Consider the following 13,017-nt stretch of genomic DNA (forward strand, 5'->3'; position numbering starts at 1 on the left):
CAAAATACAATCTGCACAGAGAGCAATTTATTTCAGTGACAGCTAAATACAGAGCTCATGAAAACAACTCATGATGGGGGAAAAAATGGAAGGGGTTTTGTTTGATCCCGGTGATTACAGATGACAACATCTGTAATGACTCAAAACAAGAACCAAACTGTTCCTCAGATGCGACTGTCCCACTGAACTGTGTGATGCAGCACACTTTCCATGGCATTACACACTGTTAGACCAAGGCCCAACAGTTATTTCAAGACTATGTCCAAGACTACGAGGAGGAGGAGGCGGCAGCAGGCGGTGTCTCAGAAGCTGCCGCCTGCTCTTCTTTCAGTTTGCGTTTCACAAGCTTCTTCTTCTTTTTCTCTTCCTTTTCTATCTCGGCAACCATTTCCAAGAACTTGGGGCTGCGGGGGTCCAATGCGTAGCCAAATCGCTCTCTGGCCTGAGACAGCAACTTGTCACGGCGAGCCTTCTCCTCCTTTTGCTTCAGTTTGCCTTCACGCTTTTCTCTGCGCCAGTCAGCGATCATCTTGGGCATTTTGGCCATGTTTGCTGCTATGAGTCTCTCTCTGCAGTGGAAATAGAAAAGATGAGTATAACAGATGTTGATGCGGTGCTTGATGCATAGTTGTGTGATGGGCAGTCCACCGATCTGGTTTTGGGTGAAATGTTTTAACAACCATTGGATGGATCGCTCTGAAATCTGGTTCCGACATTAATGTTCCCCCCAGGATGAATTGTAATGATTGGTGCTCCTTTCATTTTTCATCTAGTGACACCATCAGGTCAAACTTATAATATGTCCAGTACTTTGTTTATTGACTAATACCTGCAAACCTAACGACAGTCCCATCAGCCTCAGTTGTACTGTGAGTTTAGTGCTCATTTGCATGTCAGCAAATGTTAGCATGCTAACTGTAGATGGCCACGGTAAACATTATACCTGATAAACACCTGCATGTTAGGACGACAACCAGGAACATTAAAATTTTAACTGCTGATGCAAACCGACACCTGAGTACTGAGAGCTGGCACTGAAAGCCCGCTTTTTTTTCATTTATTTATTCTTTGAGATGCTTCCAACATTTTTTTCAAAAATTTAGATGTCAACTAAAATGTCTTCAGGCAAGGTTCTTGGACAGCTGCTTGTGTTTAGACAACATTTATCATGAGTAATTTGCCTCCTCGTAAATTAAACAAAGTTTTTTGTGTGTGAAGTATCTGCACCAAAACTAAGGCCTCATCTACAATAAAAACCCTATCAGCCCTACTGATAAAAATGCAAACGTTTTGACTCCATTTTGCAGTTTTGTTGGGGTGTTTAAATGAGTCACAGCCTCACAGAGCTGCTGGAGATGTCGTAGGCTTGTGGCCATCAAAGTTCTGAACTGTTTGGCTGCAGGAGATCACATCATTGTTCATTAATCTGTGGTTTGCTCAATACCAACTTGGTGATGATGCAAATTACTGCTTTCAGCATTTCTTAATTTTCCTGACAGAACAGTTTGACTTTAGGCCATAAATTGGGTGCCATGTTTATCAAGGAAACAAGGGTTCGTGGATTCTTTTTGTTACATGCACATCATAGGCTCTACATTGAAACGTTATGTGGCAGGTATCAGAAGACAGCAAAACCAAAGTGTGATAAAGATAAGAGAAACAAAATGTGCAATATAGAGATAATAATAATAATAATAGAGAATTTTTCTCTGCACTGCCACTTTGCTGCTGTAACACTGTGGGACTAATAAAAGCGATCTTATCTTAAAAAAAACTGTACATTTTCCTCCCTGAAAAACAAGCTTTGAACAGAAGGTTTAAAGTTGAAATAAACAGGGACAGGTCCATTCAACTAGTAACAATCCTCATGGTTATTTACTAGTAGTAATAACTTCATAGTCAAATTTCATCACATCTTTCAATATCTGTAAAGTGGAGAGTTCTGCATTCTTTACAGTGTTGCACCTCTTTAAAACGTCTGGAGGTAACAGTTGAATTCTTGAAGGACAAATTGTAGCTGTTAAATATTTGTGGATTTCTGTGCAGGTTTTTTCCGTTGCTTGTCCAGGAGCTGGTCATGATAGCAACACATAGATTAGACAAAATATAGAATATAATATATAGAATACAACCTTGTCATTAGTTTGTGTTTTAGTGGTAACACTTTATGAGCTATGAGATCTTTTTTCATTTTGTATTCGCCTGTTTGCAGAAAATAATCTTGAAGTCAAATAAGTTAGATCTTCGAGGACTTTAGAAATAAAAGTGTTCTTAAACGACATTGTAGAATTTATTTTTGCTAAAAAAAAAAAAAAAACCAAAAAAACCTACGTTTAGCTTAGTGTTTCAATGTAATGCTAACAATGCTAACAGGAGGCACAAATTGCAGCTAGGTTGTGATTTATGTCAGGGACCTTCACGTGTTTCAAAGTACTGTTATAAACGAGTCCTTGAGATAAATAACATCACCAGACTCCTACTGACATGAGAGAGTAGCCTAGCCTAGCTGTCCGATAATTAGCGCACTGACATTAGCCACGTTAGCATGACTTACTTTGCCAGTCTTTTTTCTGTTTCTTCCTTCTCCTTGATCTCGATGTTCTTCAGCATCACCTCTAACGGAGGGTGCCACTCACTCTCCTCTGCGATAGTCCTGTCCAGCTCCTCGTGGTTTGGCCATAGCGACGCGGGGTCGATGCCCGAGGCTGAGCCGTAGCGACCGTAGAGCTTCCTGTCGTACCGGGGCGTCTTCTGCCACTCCGGCGTCTTCTGGCTGTCTTTGTCCGGAATGTACGGCTCGGCGAGGTTTATCCTGGGGGGTCTGGGGTTATAGGACGCTGTCTGCAACAGCAACCCACACCGAGACGTCGCAGGTTTTAAAGATGAAATGCCATTTAAAGTCCTACATAACACTGCTGCCCTCCTGCGCAGCACGGACGCCGCCATCTTTCCTCACCAACTGAAAGGCCCCGGTGTGAAAGCATAGGTGGCCACCGCAGTGCCTGTTCACAACGACACGAGTCTTCCAGGTTTTCTACCAATGGTGTAGTTTGAAATGGTTCTTAGACGTGGTGAAACCACTATACTGCTCATTAGGAAACGCTAGGTACTATATATTTATATATAGCACATTTCATTTTAAAAAGGCGACTCAAATTGCCTGACATGAAGCATAAAGGGCATTGAAGTAGACAAACACAGCATGGAATTAAAAACTAATTCAGGAGAAAAGTTGTGCCCAAACCGCCATCGATTGATCGATTAGAAAATAACTTGACAAAAATGTTAATAACAGTTATATTGTTTGCATTTTTTAACCAAAAATACCAAACATCCTAACATAATTTCCAGCGTCTGGCATGTGAGTATTTGCTACTTTTCTCTGTTTTACATAAGTGAAAATGTAAGCTAATGTTTTTGAACTGTTGGTTCAAAAGAAACAAGCTATTCTCACATGTGGCCTTTCTGTCTGGGGAATTGTGGGCAAATATAATTTTCATAATTTTGTGACATTTTATCAGCTAATGATAAATTGAAGAAATGACTACTAGATTAATCAATAATAAATTATAGTTAGATGCAGCGCCAGATGAGGACGTGAGATAAATATTACACAGAAATAAATAGAGACTGTGTGGTGCTAGTGCATGGTGGGTAGTGGTGTAAGTGGTGGAGTCAAAGTAGAGGACATTAAAGTTTTTAATTTGGTTGAAGGTGATCAGAGGCGCTGCACATCTTACACTGTCTCGTTTAGCATAAATAACAAACCCACTTCCTCTTTCTGCTGTAGCTTATCAGTTTCAGAGATTTTCATTATAGTTTGTTTTTGTTTGTCGTACTGTGGTGGTGAAAGGTCAAAAGGTTTTTCCTCTGGTGAATTAATCACTTTTGAGAGGTGCTGTCAGTGACTTTGGCTTCCAGGAGTTAGATTTAGTGGTTGGGGGCATGTTTTTCACTCAACGTCCCCATTGACTTGGAAGTAGCTGTGAGCAGGTGGGCCGTAGCCAGGGCACCAGAGCAAGACGGGGAGTTGAGACTCTTTTAACACCTTCTTTGAACATTGAGGGACCAGTGGGCAGGGGAATAAACCTTTGAAAGAAAGGATCTTTGTTTTAACCTCCTGAGCTCCACCTCCTCCTTCCTCTTTTAGCAGCCTCCGCCCTCCCTCAACTTTTATATTTAATTTCTTTTCAAGAAGCGGAGATAGAACAAATGGGGTTGCTCTGGAGTGCAGCACTTACAGAGACAGATGTCATCGCTTTTGTGTCGTGGGAGCGTGCAGAGCCCTCCATCGTCATTAAAGATTTAGGGTTCCCATGGCAGGGGTAGCACTAGGCTGGAGGTGGGGGTGGGCATGACAGAGGCTTAATTTGGCTTAGGAGCGATCTGGTGCCAAGCCCGGGGCTTTAGGGATCACATCAACGTCAGTCACAGGCAAACAGGCTTGTTAGCAGTTAGACGATAAGGGGATGGTGGCAAGATGACAGGTCTATTTCTGAGTGAGTGTGTGAGTAGGAGGGATGGCTGGTGTGTTAATGCATGTTTGAGGAAGTTATATGGAACACGCTCACCTGAATTATGACTCTGCTCCCCCTAGCAATGACATCCCTGTTAACAGTTGCATTTAGTTTATTATAGAACAGTGCAGCACTGGTGTTGAATGTAGGGAGTAGTTGCAGCAGAGAGAGGCTCAGCCCGGCACAGCACTTTGACCTCCTGTGTTGGTCAGATGTGCAAGGCCACATCTGTTCTTGGCAAAACACTTAAAGATGAACCACAGGTTTCTGAGAAGAAGTTGTGTTGAGTTTGAACCCACGGGCAGATCTCTGCAGTGCCAACAGTTCAGGTGATTACCCGTGAAGAATAGAACCTTATAAGTACAACCCAGTGCGGTCAATGGAGCCCCTGAGTATCTCAAAGACCACCTTCACAGGCATTGGAGGGGGGGGGGGCTCATGCACACCAGAGCTGGTGCTGACAACTTGGGCTTGCTGAGGTTTAATATCAACACTGGTTCCTTTTGGTTCTGTGGTGCCAGGAACTGGAAAAAGTTACTTTTCCACATTAAAATAATAGGTAACCAATACAATTTTCACTTTGCCCTCCAGCCAGAAATGTGCTCTGCTTATTGTTAGTTCACTTGGATGTTTTTGCTTCACCGTGCAGAAAGGTGTGTGTGTGCAGAGTTTGACACTGAAAGGCTGCTTTCACATTCATCTGCTGAAGGAGGAAAGTTTCTCTGTGCTCAGTGTGAGACGTCTCTGTATGAGCACAACTTTGTGACAATGCAGCTGCTTCGGACGCCAGTCATGGTCAAATGTGTTGACCACGATACGTAAAGAAGGGTACGTAGAGTCAGAGTGGACTTTTCAGACAAGGAGGAGACATCCAGTGTTCAGCAGTTAAACTTTTGAAACAATACAATAATAACAATGATAATACAGACAACACAATAGGGCTGCATGATATTAAAAAAAAAATATTGTGATTATTTTGGCAGATATTACAGTTGTGATGTGAGTCATGATTTCAGTCAGAATGATCGTTTCATTTTCACATTTTCACTGAAAAAAACAAATTTAAAATGATGATGATAATGATGATGGGATTTTTTTTTTTGGACCAAACAAACATGTTTGTAGGGCGTAGCCTGCGTAGGTGTCTCTGTAGCACCACAACCCTTATGGTGCTAACAATGTACAACAATGTTTTGACACATTTTACCTTTATTAAAAAAAAAGGCAGCTCCTGCGATATTGCACTTGGCCATATTGCAATTTAGATTATATTTCGATTAATTTTGCAGCCTTACAACACAATAATATTTATAGAGTCTGGTTTTTTCAGTGAGGGAGAAGATGGGGATGTGGTTTAAGCTTTTCTTTTTTTTTTTGTGGAAGAACAAATTAGTCAAAAACAATTATTCAAGGAACATTTTCATATGTCTTAAAACATCTGGAGTGGATCTTTAAACTTCTCATCCTTTTTATAATTTGTATGAAATTTTTTAGAATTAAATGTTCAGATGTTTGACTTGTAGTGATTTTATAGATATAAGTAATTATTGTGTTTGTTGGTAGTAGCATAATGCTGCACATTAGTCACTTGGGCTCCTGTATCATTCTTTCTTTAGAGACTACGATGGAAATAGGACTTTACTATGTTATCTAGAGACATTAAAAATCAGTTAGTCCATTAGGTGTTTGACCAAATATGAATCTCCATCAGTTTCAATAATCAATTAATCTAATTGAAATTATTTTTAAAGCAGCAAGTCTTCAAATTTTGCTTGATCACCTCAATGAAAAATGTATCAGTCGAACAAAACAAGACATTTGAAATTACCTTCAGCTCTGAGTAGTTGTGATTTTATTTTATTTTTTCACTATTTTCTGAATAATCCGTTATTGTAGCTCTGTGTGCTTTAATAATCATAATCTAAATGAAAGACGCCCCAAACAAAAGCATCCCCAGTGGCCGTGTCCAAGGGGGCCCTGTAATAAAATTTTAACGGTCTCCACATTCATATAAACACATGCAAAATTCATGTTTAAATTGCAGGAGCTTTGGTCTCATGTCAGTGACCTTTGCTTCACTGCACCCATTTAATCCTGTTATCACAGCCCATGATTTTACAAGTGGTGCCCCCAAGCAGCTGCGGTTTGGATACTTAAGTGGGATGCCATGTGGAAAAATACTTTAACCTTTTCTGAACCTAATGAACTGCAGAAAATAGGGGAAAAAAGTCATGGGCATATTACTTAGTTGTCATGTTAACATATATCAAGGGATTTTCTTTCTCTCTCTCACACACACTCACACACACACTCACACAAAAGAGCCAAGGTTTGGTTTTGTATCTACTGTGAAGCAATTTGCCAAGCCAGTGTTACTATTTGTTGACACAAAGAAGAAATCATAATAAATTGAGTCTAAATGAACCAGTCTTTTGTTGGCCTCAAACAATGACAGGGTTTTACTCCGAATCTGGCACAGAGAACGAGATTTGTCAGCATTTCCCCAGAACAAGGGATGAGGACAAAATCCAAATAAAAGAGAGCTGAGCCCCAAAATATCTCCATTTCCTGGTAATGGCAGCACACTGTGGCTATACTGCACAAAGTCAGAGAAAAGAGGATAAAAAAAAAAAAAAAAAAAAACAAGGCTCCTTGGTAAGACGAGTCCCTGCAGCACTGGTGATAAATTACTGCTCTCTGCAGGAGCATCGCGCAGAAATTAATAATCCTAAGGTAACTAATGTTGTCCTTGGCAACATCGATGTAAATTGCCCATAGACAAGTTAAGCTTCCTCCTCAAACATAAAATCTGCACGTCTGCATTGCATTAGCCTACTGATTTCTCAATTTGTGGTTTTAAAAAAAAAAAAAAAAAAAAAGACCATCATGCTCACAACAAAGCAATGAGGAGTGTGCAGATTTTTTTTCTTTTTACTGGAGCTTAAGTCATGGCTGTGATCACTCTTGCAGCTCTCCGCAGGCTGCTTTTTAAACACCCCAACCGCCCCCCACTAATGTTAAACTTGGACTTAGCCCAATTCAGAACTGCCAGCGTAAGCGGTTTTATGAAGAGGGGGTGGGGGGCTAGGGGGGAGGGAGGGAGGGCAGGGTTGGTGGAGCACGGGTGGTGTTGGGGGCTGATGTGTGTGCGAGGGAGAGCGGAGGGCAGAGGAGGATAGTGAGCTTTCAGTGGGGAGCAGCAGAGTATTTTATGGTAATAGATATACCACATGGAGATCCAGTTAGTGATGTGTTTTGAGTGCAACTAGGTGGAGGGGGTTGACAAAGCTGGAGGAAGAGAAGGGGAGGAGGGAGGGGGGGAGGAGGAAGGGGGGGAGGGGGGGTCTCAGTGCCCTGCTGAATTCTCCACTGAGTCTGTGGAAAAAGTGCAGGGGTGGCTGCGGCTTCCTGAAAGATTCATCCACCTGGGCAGAGGGGTGATGGAGAGGCGGGAGCAAGTGGAGCCACGCGGCCACCAGAGAGCTTTTATTCCCGCTCACTTTGCGGCGAAAAAGCGCAGTAAAAAATGGCAAGCTGGGACTCCCCCGGACTCCCAGCGCACTTCCTGCCACATAATGGCTGTAACATTTTACCTAAATTATCTTGCATCACAAATCTTTATGTCTCATGCTCATGTAAACACCTGAGGAGAAGCACAGTCCTATGAACGTATACACACACTGGGTTTACATAAGGATTTGGCATTTGTTCCTGGCCTGTAATGGCCATGGATTCCCGCGGTAGTAAACAACTGTGCCACTCTCTGCCCCTGATACATTAAGATTTTTTCCTACAAATGATCAAACAGCCTTGGGAATTGAACAGATTGCGGTTTATAAAAACTGTGTATGTGCCCAATTTGACACATTTGTAAACAACCGTGATAACATCCCAGAAATGTTTAGTTATGATGGAGCTCATAGTTTCTCCTTTCTCTTTGGGAGTCCTCAGCCCAGCCCAGGGTCCTAATGAGATGATGAATGGGAGCATACGGAGTGATGGAGGCTCTCGATCCACCAGTGACTGCTAATTTAAGGGGAGATTCATCAAACGCGGGCCCGGGCTCACATGCACCCTCATAAAAAGGAGCCGGGGTCCGGTGAAGATGAATGGAGGTAATTATCAGCTCTACCTGCTCACAGCCATCCTCCTCTTCTCTGTGGCTTCCTGCAGTTCCAGGGCTCCTCGTCTGCCTGTGCGAGGAGCTGATGCTTAAATCAAACTCCTCTTTTCACTGATAGATCTCAGCTGAGTCTGAAGTGAGAGATTATTTCACATTAAACTAACGCAGCAGTGCTGTTGCTCTTATCTGAAACAAAATGCCTCGTTCTGCACATCGTTCGGGCTCCACGTGACCTGATCGCTGCTTTCTCCTCTGATACAGTCGGACCATGTGTGTCACTGCTGTCACTTGGTCAACAGAGCTTTCACTGTTTGCTCATTCAGTTGGCATTGTTGTAAAGCATGACCGCTTTCTATAATCTCCTGCCAGAGGCACTGACTATGCTTTCTTGTGGCCAAACCACCAGAGTAGTGGTGATAGGGTGGTTAGGTGTAGTGTGACAGAAACTTGTACAGCGCTGGAGTTTCATTTCATTTTCCAGAGCCACCATTAGAGGTTTCCACCTCTGACGGCTCCTCTAGATTCACCCAAAGCCGGCAGGTCGAAGGATAACATGAACCGTTCTCTAAACGCCTCCCCTGAACAACAACTGTCCGATCACAGTTCAGTAGCTTGGCACAGGAGAGCCGCCGAGCTTTGGAATGATACAGCAAGTTTGGAGGGTGGCGTCCATAGTCATCCCCAAGCTTTATTTCCAAGCCAAGGAGCATCACCAGGTTGTGTTACTTTTAATGACCAGAATCCTGAATGCTAGCAGTTTAGGCTAAGGTTAGCAGCTCTGTCCTGCTCTTTACTATAGCAGAAGTTTAAACTCCATCAACCCCCCCAGAGTTACTTGCTTTTATGTTTTACACACTGGTTAGTTGTCATCGTAAAAGCTTTTTCTTCTGGAGCATTTTTCATTGTTATAGGCTGTTTATTATAGTCAGACTAACTGGCTGTTCTACAGAAGCTGAGAAAGGCCAAACTCACAAAGGTTTTTTTATCCCGTTATCTCGAGATAACAGCTTCGTTTTCTTGGGATAACCAAATAATTATATCGTTATCTGGAGAAAATAAAGCTCTGTTATCTCGGAACGGAATAATTATTCCATTTTCAGTATGTATGTTGCTATCAAGTAAGGCCTGGTGATATGGCCAAAATGTTTATGATGACCTGTTTTTAATAAAGACCAGTAGTACAAAGTACAAAGTAGAGCTCCACTGTGCAGGGTACGTCTTTACACTATTTGGATGTTTGGTCACACAGTGTTGTTGTCGAGTACATCTTGGACTCTCTGTGTGTTGCTTCTTCAGACGCAGCAGATGTTGGTCGGGACTGACGACATGTTGTGTGATCCAAAGCAAAGTGATGAAAATAAGTTTGTCGTGTTCCAGCTTTTGTCCTGCACAGTTCATGCACAGCAGTGTTGGGATTTTGGTCAGACTTAAAGAAACCAGAAAACTGTCACTCAGGCGAAGCTGCCTTGTCCTCACTCATTTTCTCACTTCATGCTTCTGTTGCTGTTGGTGCAAAACAACACAGCTGTTAGCTGAGTGGCTGTTTCTGTGTCACTTGCAGCACACTGAATCATAAAGGCATATGATAGGCTGTTTATGAGCCAGGGAGGGGGCACGCCTTGGGATTTTTTTTTCATGCAAATGTGAATCTATCAAACTTTCTATTGAACAGTTTTCTAATTGCAATTGATGAAGAGTCTGTCACTGATACACATCGCCTTGGTTTTCTCGCCCAAGCCTATTATTAAGTACAAACTTGAGCGTCTTTAGGGTTCTCATTGAAAACATTCAAGTTAGCTGGAGGCATGAATGAATATTCTCTTCATCTTCATATGAGAAAGTGGAGTTAGTGAATGATTTGAGGTCCAAGCTGTCACCTGATTGAACCTGATTGAACCTGGATCACCTGGACCCAAGGGACCTGGTGGCGTTCTAGCTGGACAGTCCCTTGAGCCTTAACTGCAGGGTGCTGAGTCACAGTCACATGCAGACATGTGCATGTGATTCACACACAGGTCCAGACTAAACCCCTCATTTTGGCGATTTTTGGGATGGGGGGGACTCTGCAGTACAGAGGGGGGATTTAAGAGGGAGGGGCCGTACATGTGGCACCAGCCTGGCGCAGACATCGTTCCCGTTGCTCCCTTAGCTGCGCCGGCGCCATCTGTCATCTGCGTGAACATCTGCAAACCCAAGGTGCCCTTGTCACCCAATGTTAGAGCAGTATGTTTGGCTTTTCCATTAAGGAAACCTGGAGTGATTCACCAGAACAAAACCTATTAGACTGGATGGTGTAGTGGTGAATCAGCTGGGTTGCAGAGGCACATTAAATAGTCGGATTCCTCCTCAGGCAACGCGGGCCCGCCTGTCTAGCATGTCTGGCTAGCATGACATCTCATCCACTTAACTGACTGACAATTTGGCCTGAGTGTGGCGTTTCTTTATGAACCTCGGCTCCTCCAGATTTCTTCCTGTGTCTCTCTGGTTCTGCCGCAAAACAGATGGCTTCACCCCCATCCTCATTTTTAATCTATCTCCTCTCTGTGCGCTGGAGGTTACGACCAAAATTGAAATCATGTTCGCATTAGACTCCAGGAGGCTGGGGTGGCTGCACGTTGTGGTCCTTTTTTTTTTTTTTTTTTCTTTGGCGCAAAATCTGCAGTTGCATTGTGGCATCACCCTGAATAAAAATTAACAAAAACAGACTCAGAACGCTCTCTAAAAACTGGGTAATATTTCTGATAGAGAACATCACTACTGCCTCCGTCTCCTTTGATTCTAGCGGAGATATTTTCAGACACAGAGAGCCGGTGGCAGATGGATTGCAGTGCTAAGACTGGACAGTGTGTTATTCACTGCTGCAGCTCTCCAGAGAGCGTTGCAGTCTATTGCATATGGTGCTGAGCTGGATTACAGCAACAAGATCACAACAATATGCTCATTGTCCACCATGCAGGGATATAATCTCAAGGATTACTCTCCGATGAAACTGACCGCAGCCTCTCTGGATGATGCACAGTGATATGGGAGATTTAATGCAAGCCTTGGCTGCAAGCATCCAGTTGTTGTTGTTGTTTTGTTTAGTTTTTTTGAAATTCTTTGATCTTTCAGACTCTAGAGTTTCCATTTCGATTGTCTTCCCTCTTTGTCGCCTTGCACATGAATCTGGACGTGGCGACGGGCAGAGCTTCGCTCCCCACAGCTGCCTCTCCAAAAAAGACACCGGGCAAAACACGCGCACACACCGAACAAGCAAGCTCGCCGCCATCTGCTGCAGTGAATGAGCGAGGATGCTGCTGTCAAGTTAGTTGTGAATTCGAAACAGCAGCTGAGAGGACACACTGTGCCCTGACCACACAGAGTGGCACCGCTGCTGCCCGGCTGCCTGGCACAACAGGCTCCATCTGACACACTGATGAATTCACACACACACGATGAAAGACCGCGGGCCAACAGCACAGACATGATTTGAATGTAGTGTGAAACTGGAAACCTATTTTTTTTAATTAGGATCTTAACGCACAAGGTTGCCGGGGAAAATAAGTGAAACTATGATGTCACTAACATATAGATTTATAAGAATGGACTGTCTGCAGGGGAATTTTTCTTTTTTCCCCTGGATCGCTACATGACTATATAAGGCTTGTGAACTTATGTTTACGTCTCCCTTTGCTTCTTTTCTCTTTCTTTTTGTGAATGGAAAAAGTGACCTGCAGTCTTTGTGAGCAGGCTATAAGTTTTAGAAAGGCTCTGAAGTGATCTCCTTTAAAAAAAAAAAAAAAAAAAAAAAAAAGTGCAGTTAAATAACAGTAGAAAGGAAGAGGAATAGGTATCAAGCAGGCGTAGACACTGAGCATACAAAACAGAACCCAAACAAACACCCTGGGAGCCCAACATTCAGCACCGGCCAAGAAGCGCCTGGCGGAGTGGGCTGCCTTTGAAAAGAGCACCTGCGTGTTATAAGAGTCTCACAAACAAAAACTCCGGCCTCAACGACTCTTTACAACACTGACACTCACTGTGGTTTGCATTCGTGGACGGAACCCCCCCCCCCCCCCCCCCATCCAGGCTACTTGATGTTCGCTTATTTGCAATTTGTCACCTGGCTTGTTTACTTTTCTTTCCGCTCATTTGGAACTCACCTTTGTCCGAGCGGCCTCATTAGCAGCAGCCTCATTCCAGGAAGAAACCACCAGGTTAAAGCCTCACATTTCTGAACCGAGCGACACGGCCCAGGCGCCGCACTTTAAATGAGGCTTGGCCTCTTTTCTCATGGGGAAGCTGCAGAGAGAGGAGCCAACAATGTGTTTTCACTTTTATGTATTTTCATAAGTCATCAAGTTGGCCATTAGAGTCCATATTTTGCACAAGGAACTG

General features: G+C 43.2%; 2 protein-coding genes across 3 annotated transcripts in view; one reads left to right on the forward strand and one right to left on the reverse strand.

Moving 5' to 3' along the window:
• Positions 1-5: 5 nt before the first annotated feature.
• Positions 6-2,984, reverse strand: gadd45gip1 (growth arrest and DNA-damage-inducible, gamma interacting protein 1). Its single transcript, XM_071474646.1, has 2 exons — positions 2,555-2,984; positions 6-569 (listed from the first exon to the last, which is right to left on the reverse strand). The coding sequence occupies exons 1-2, from the start codon at positions 2,944-2,946 to the stop codon at positions 269-271; spliced, it is 693 nt and encodes a 230-aa protein (XP_071330747.1). The 5' UTR covers positions 2,947-2,984; the 3' UTR covers positions 6-268.
• A 5,041-nt stretch (positions 2,985-8,025) lies between these two features.
• The window catches only part of nfixb (nuclear factor I/Xb), a 175,189-nt gene continuing 170,197 nt past the window's right edge, over positions 8,026-13,017 (forward strand). Inside the window, exon 1 of one of the 2 annotated variants that reach the window (XM_071474611.1) lies at positions 8,026-8,632. The gene's annotated coding sequence lies outside the window, so the exon portion shown is untranslated. The remainder of the gene's footprint in view (positions 8,633-13,017) is intronic. The other variant, XM_071474626.1, reaches the window with a different exon arrangement.

The sequence above is a fragment of the Trachinotus anak genome, unplaced genomic scaffold (genome assembly GCF_046630095.1).
Source record: "Trachinotus anak isolate AG129_WGS33_773 ecotype Australia unplaced genomic scaffold, CSIRO_AGI_Tana_v1 ptg000003l, whole genome shotgun sequence".
Lineage (NCBI taxonomy): Eukaryota > Metazoa > Chordata > Actinopteri > Carangiformes > Carangidae > Trachinotus > Trachinotus anak.

Excerpts from the sequence above, each read along its gene's own strand:
- gadd45gip1 (XM_071474646.1), bottom strand. The coding sequence starts at position 2,946 with ATGGCGGCGTCCGTGCTGCGCAGGAGGGCAGCAGTGTTATGTAGGACT. Across the intron at positions 570-2,554 it reads ACAGAAAAAAGACTGGCAAA|AGAGAGACTCATAGCAGCAA; the intron begins GTAAGTCATGCT and ends TTTCCACTGCAG.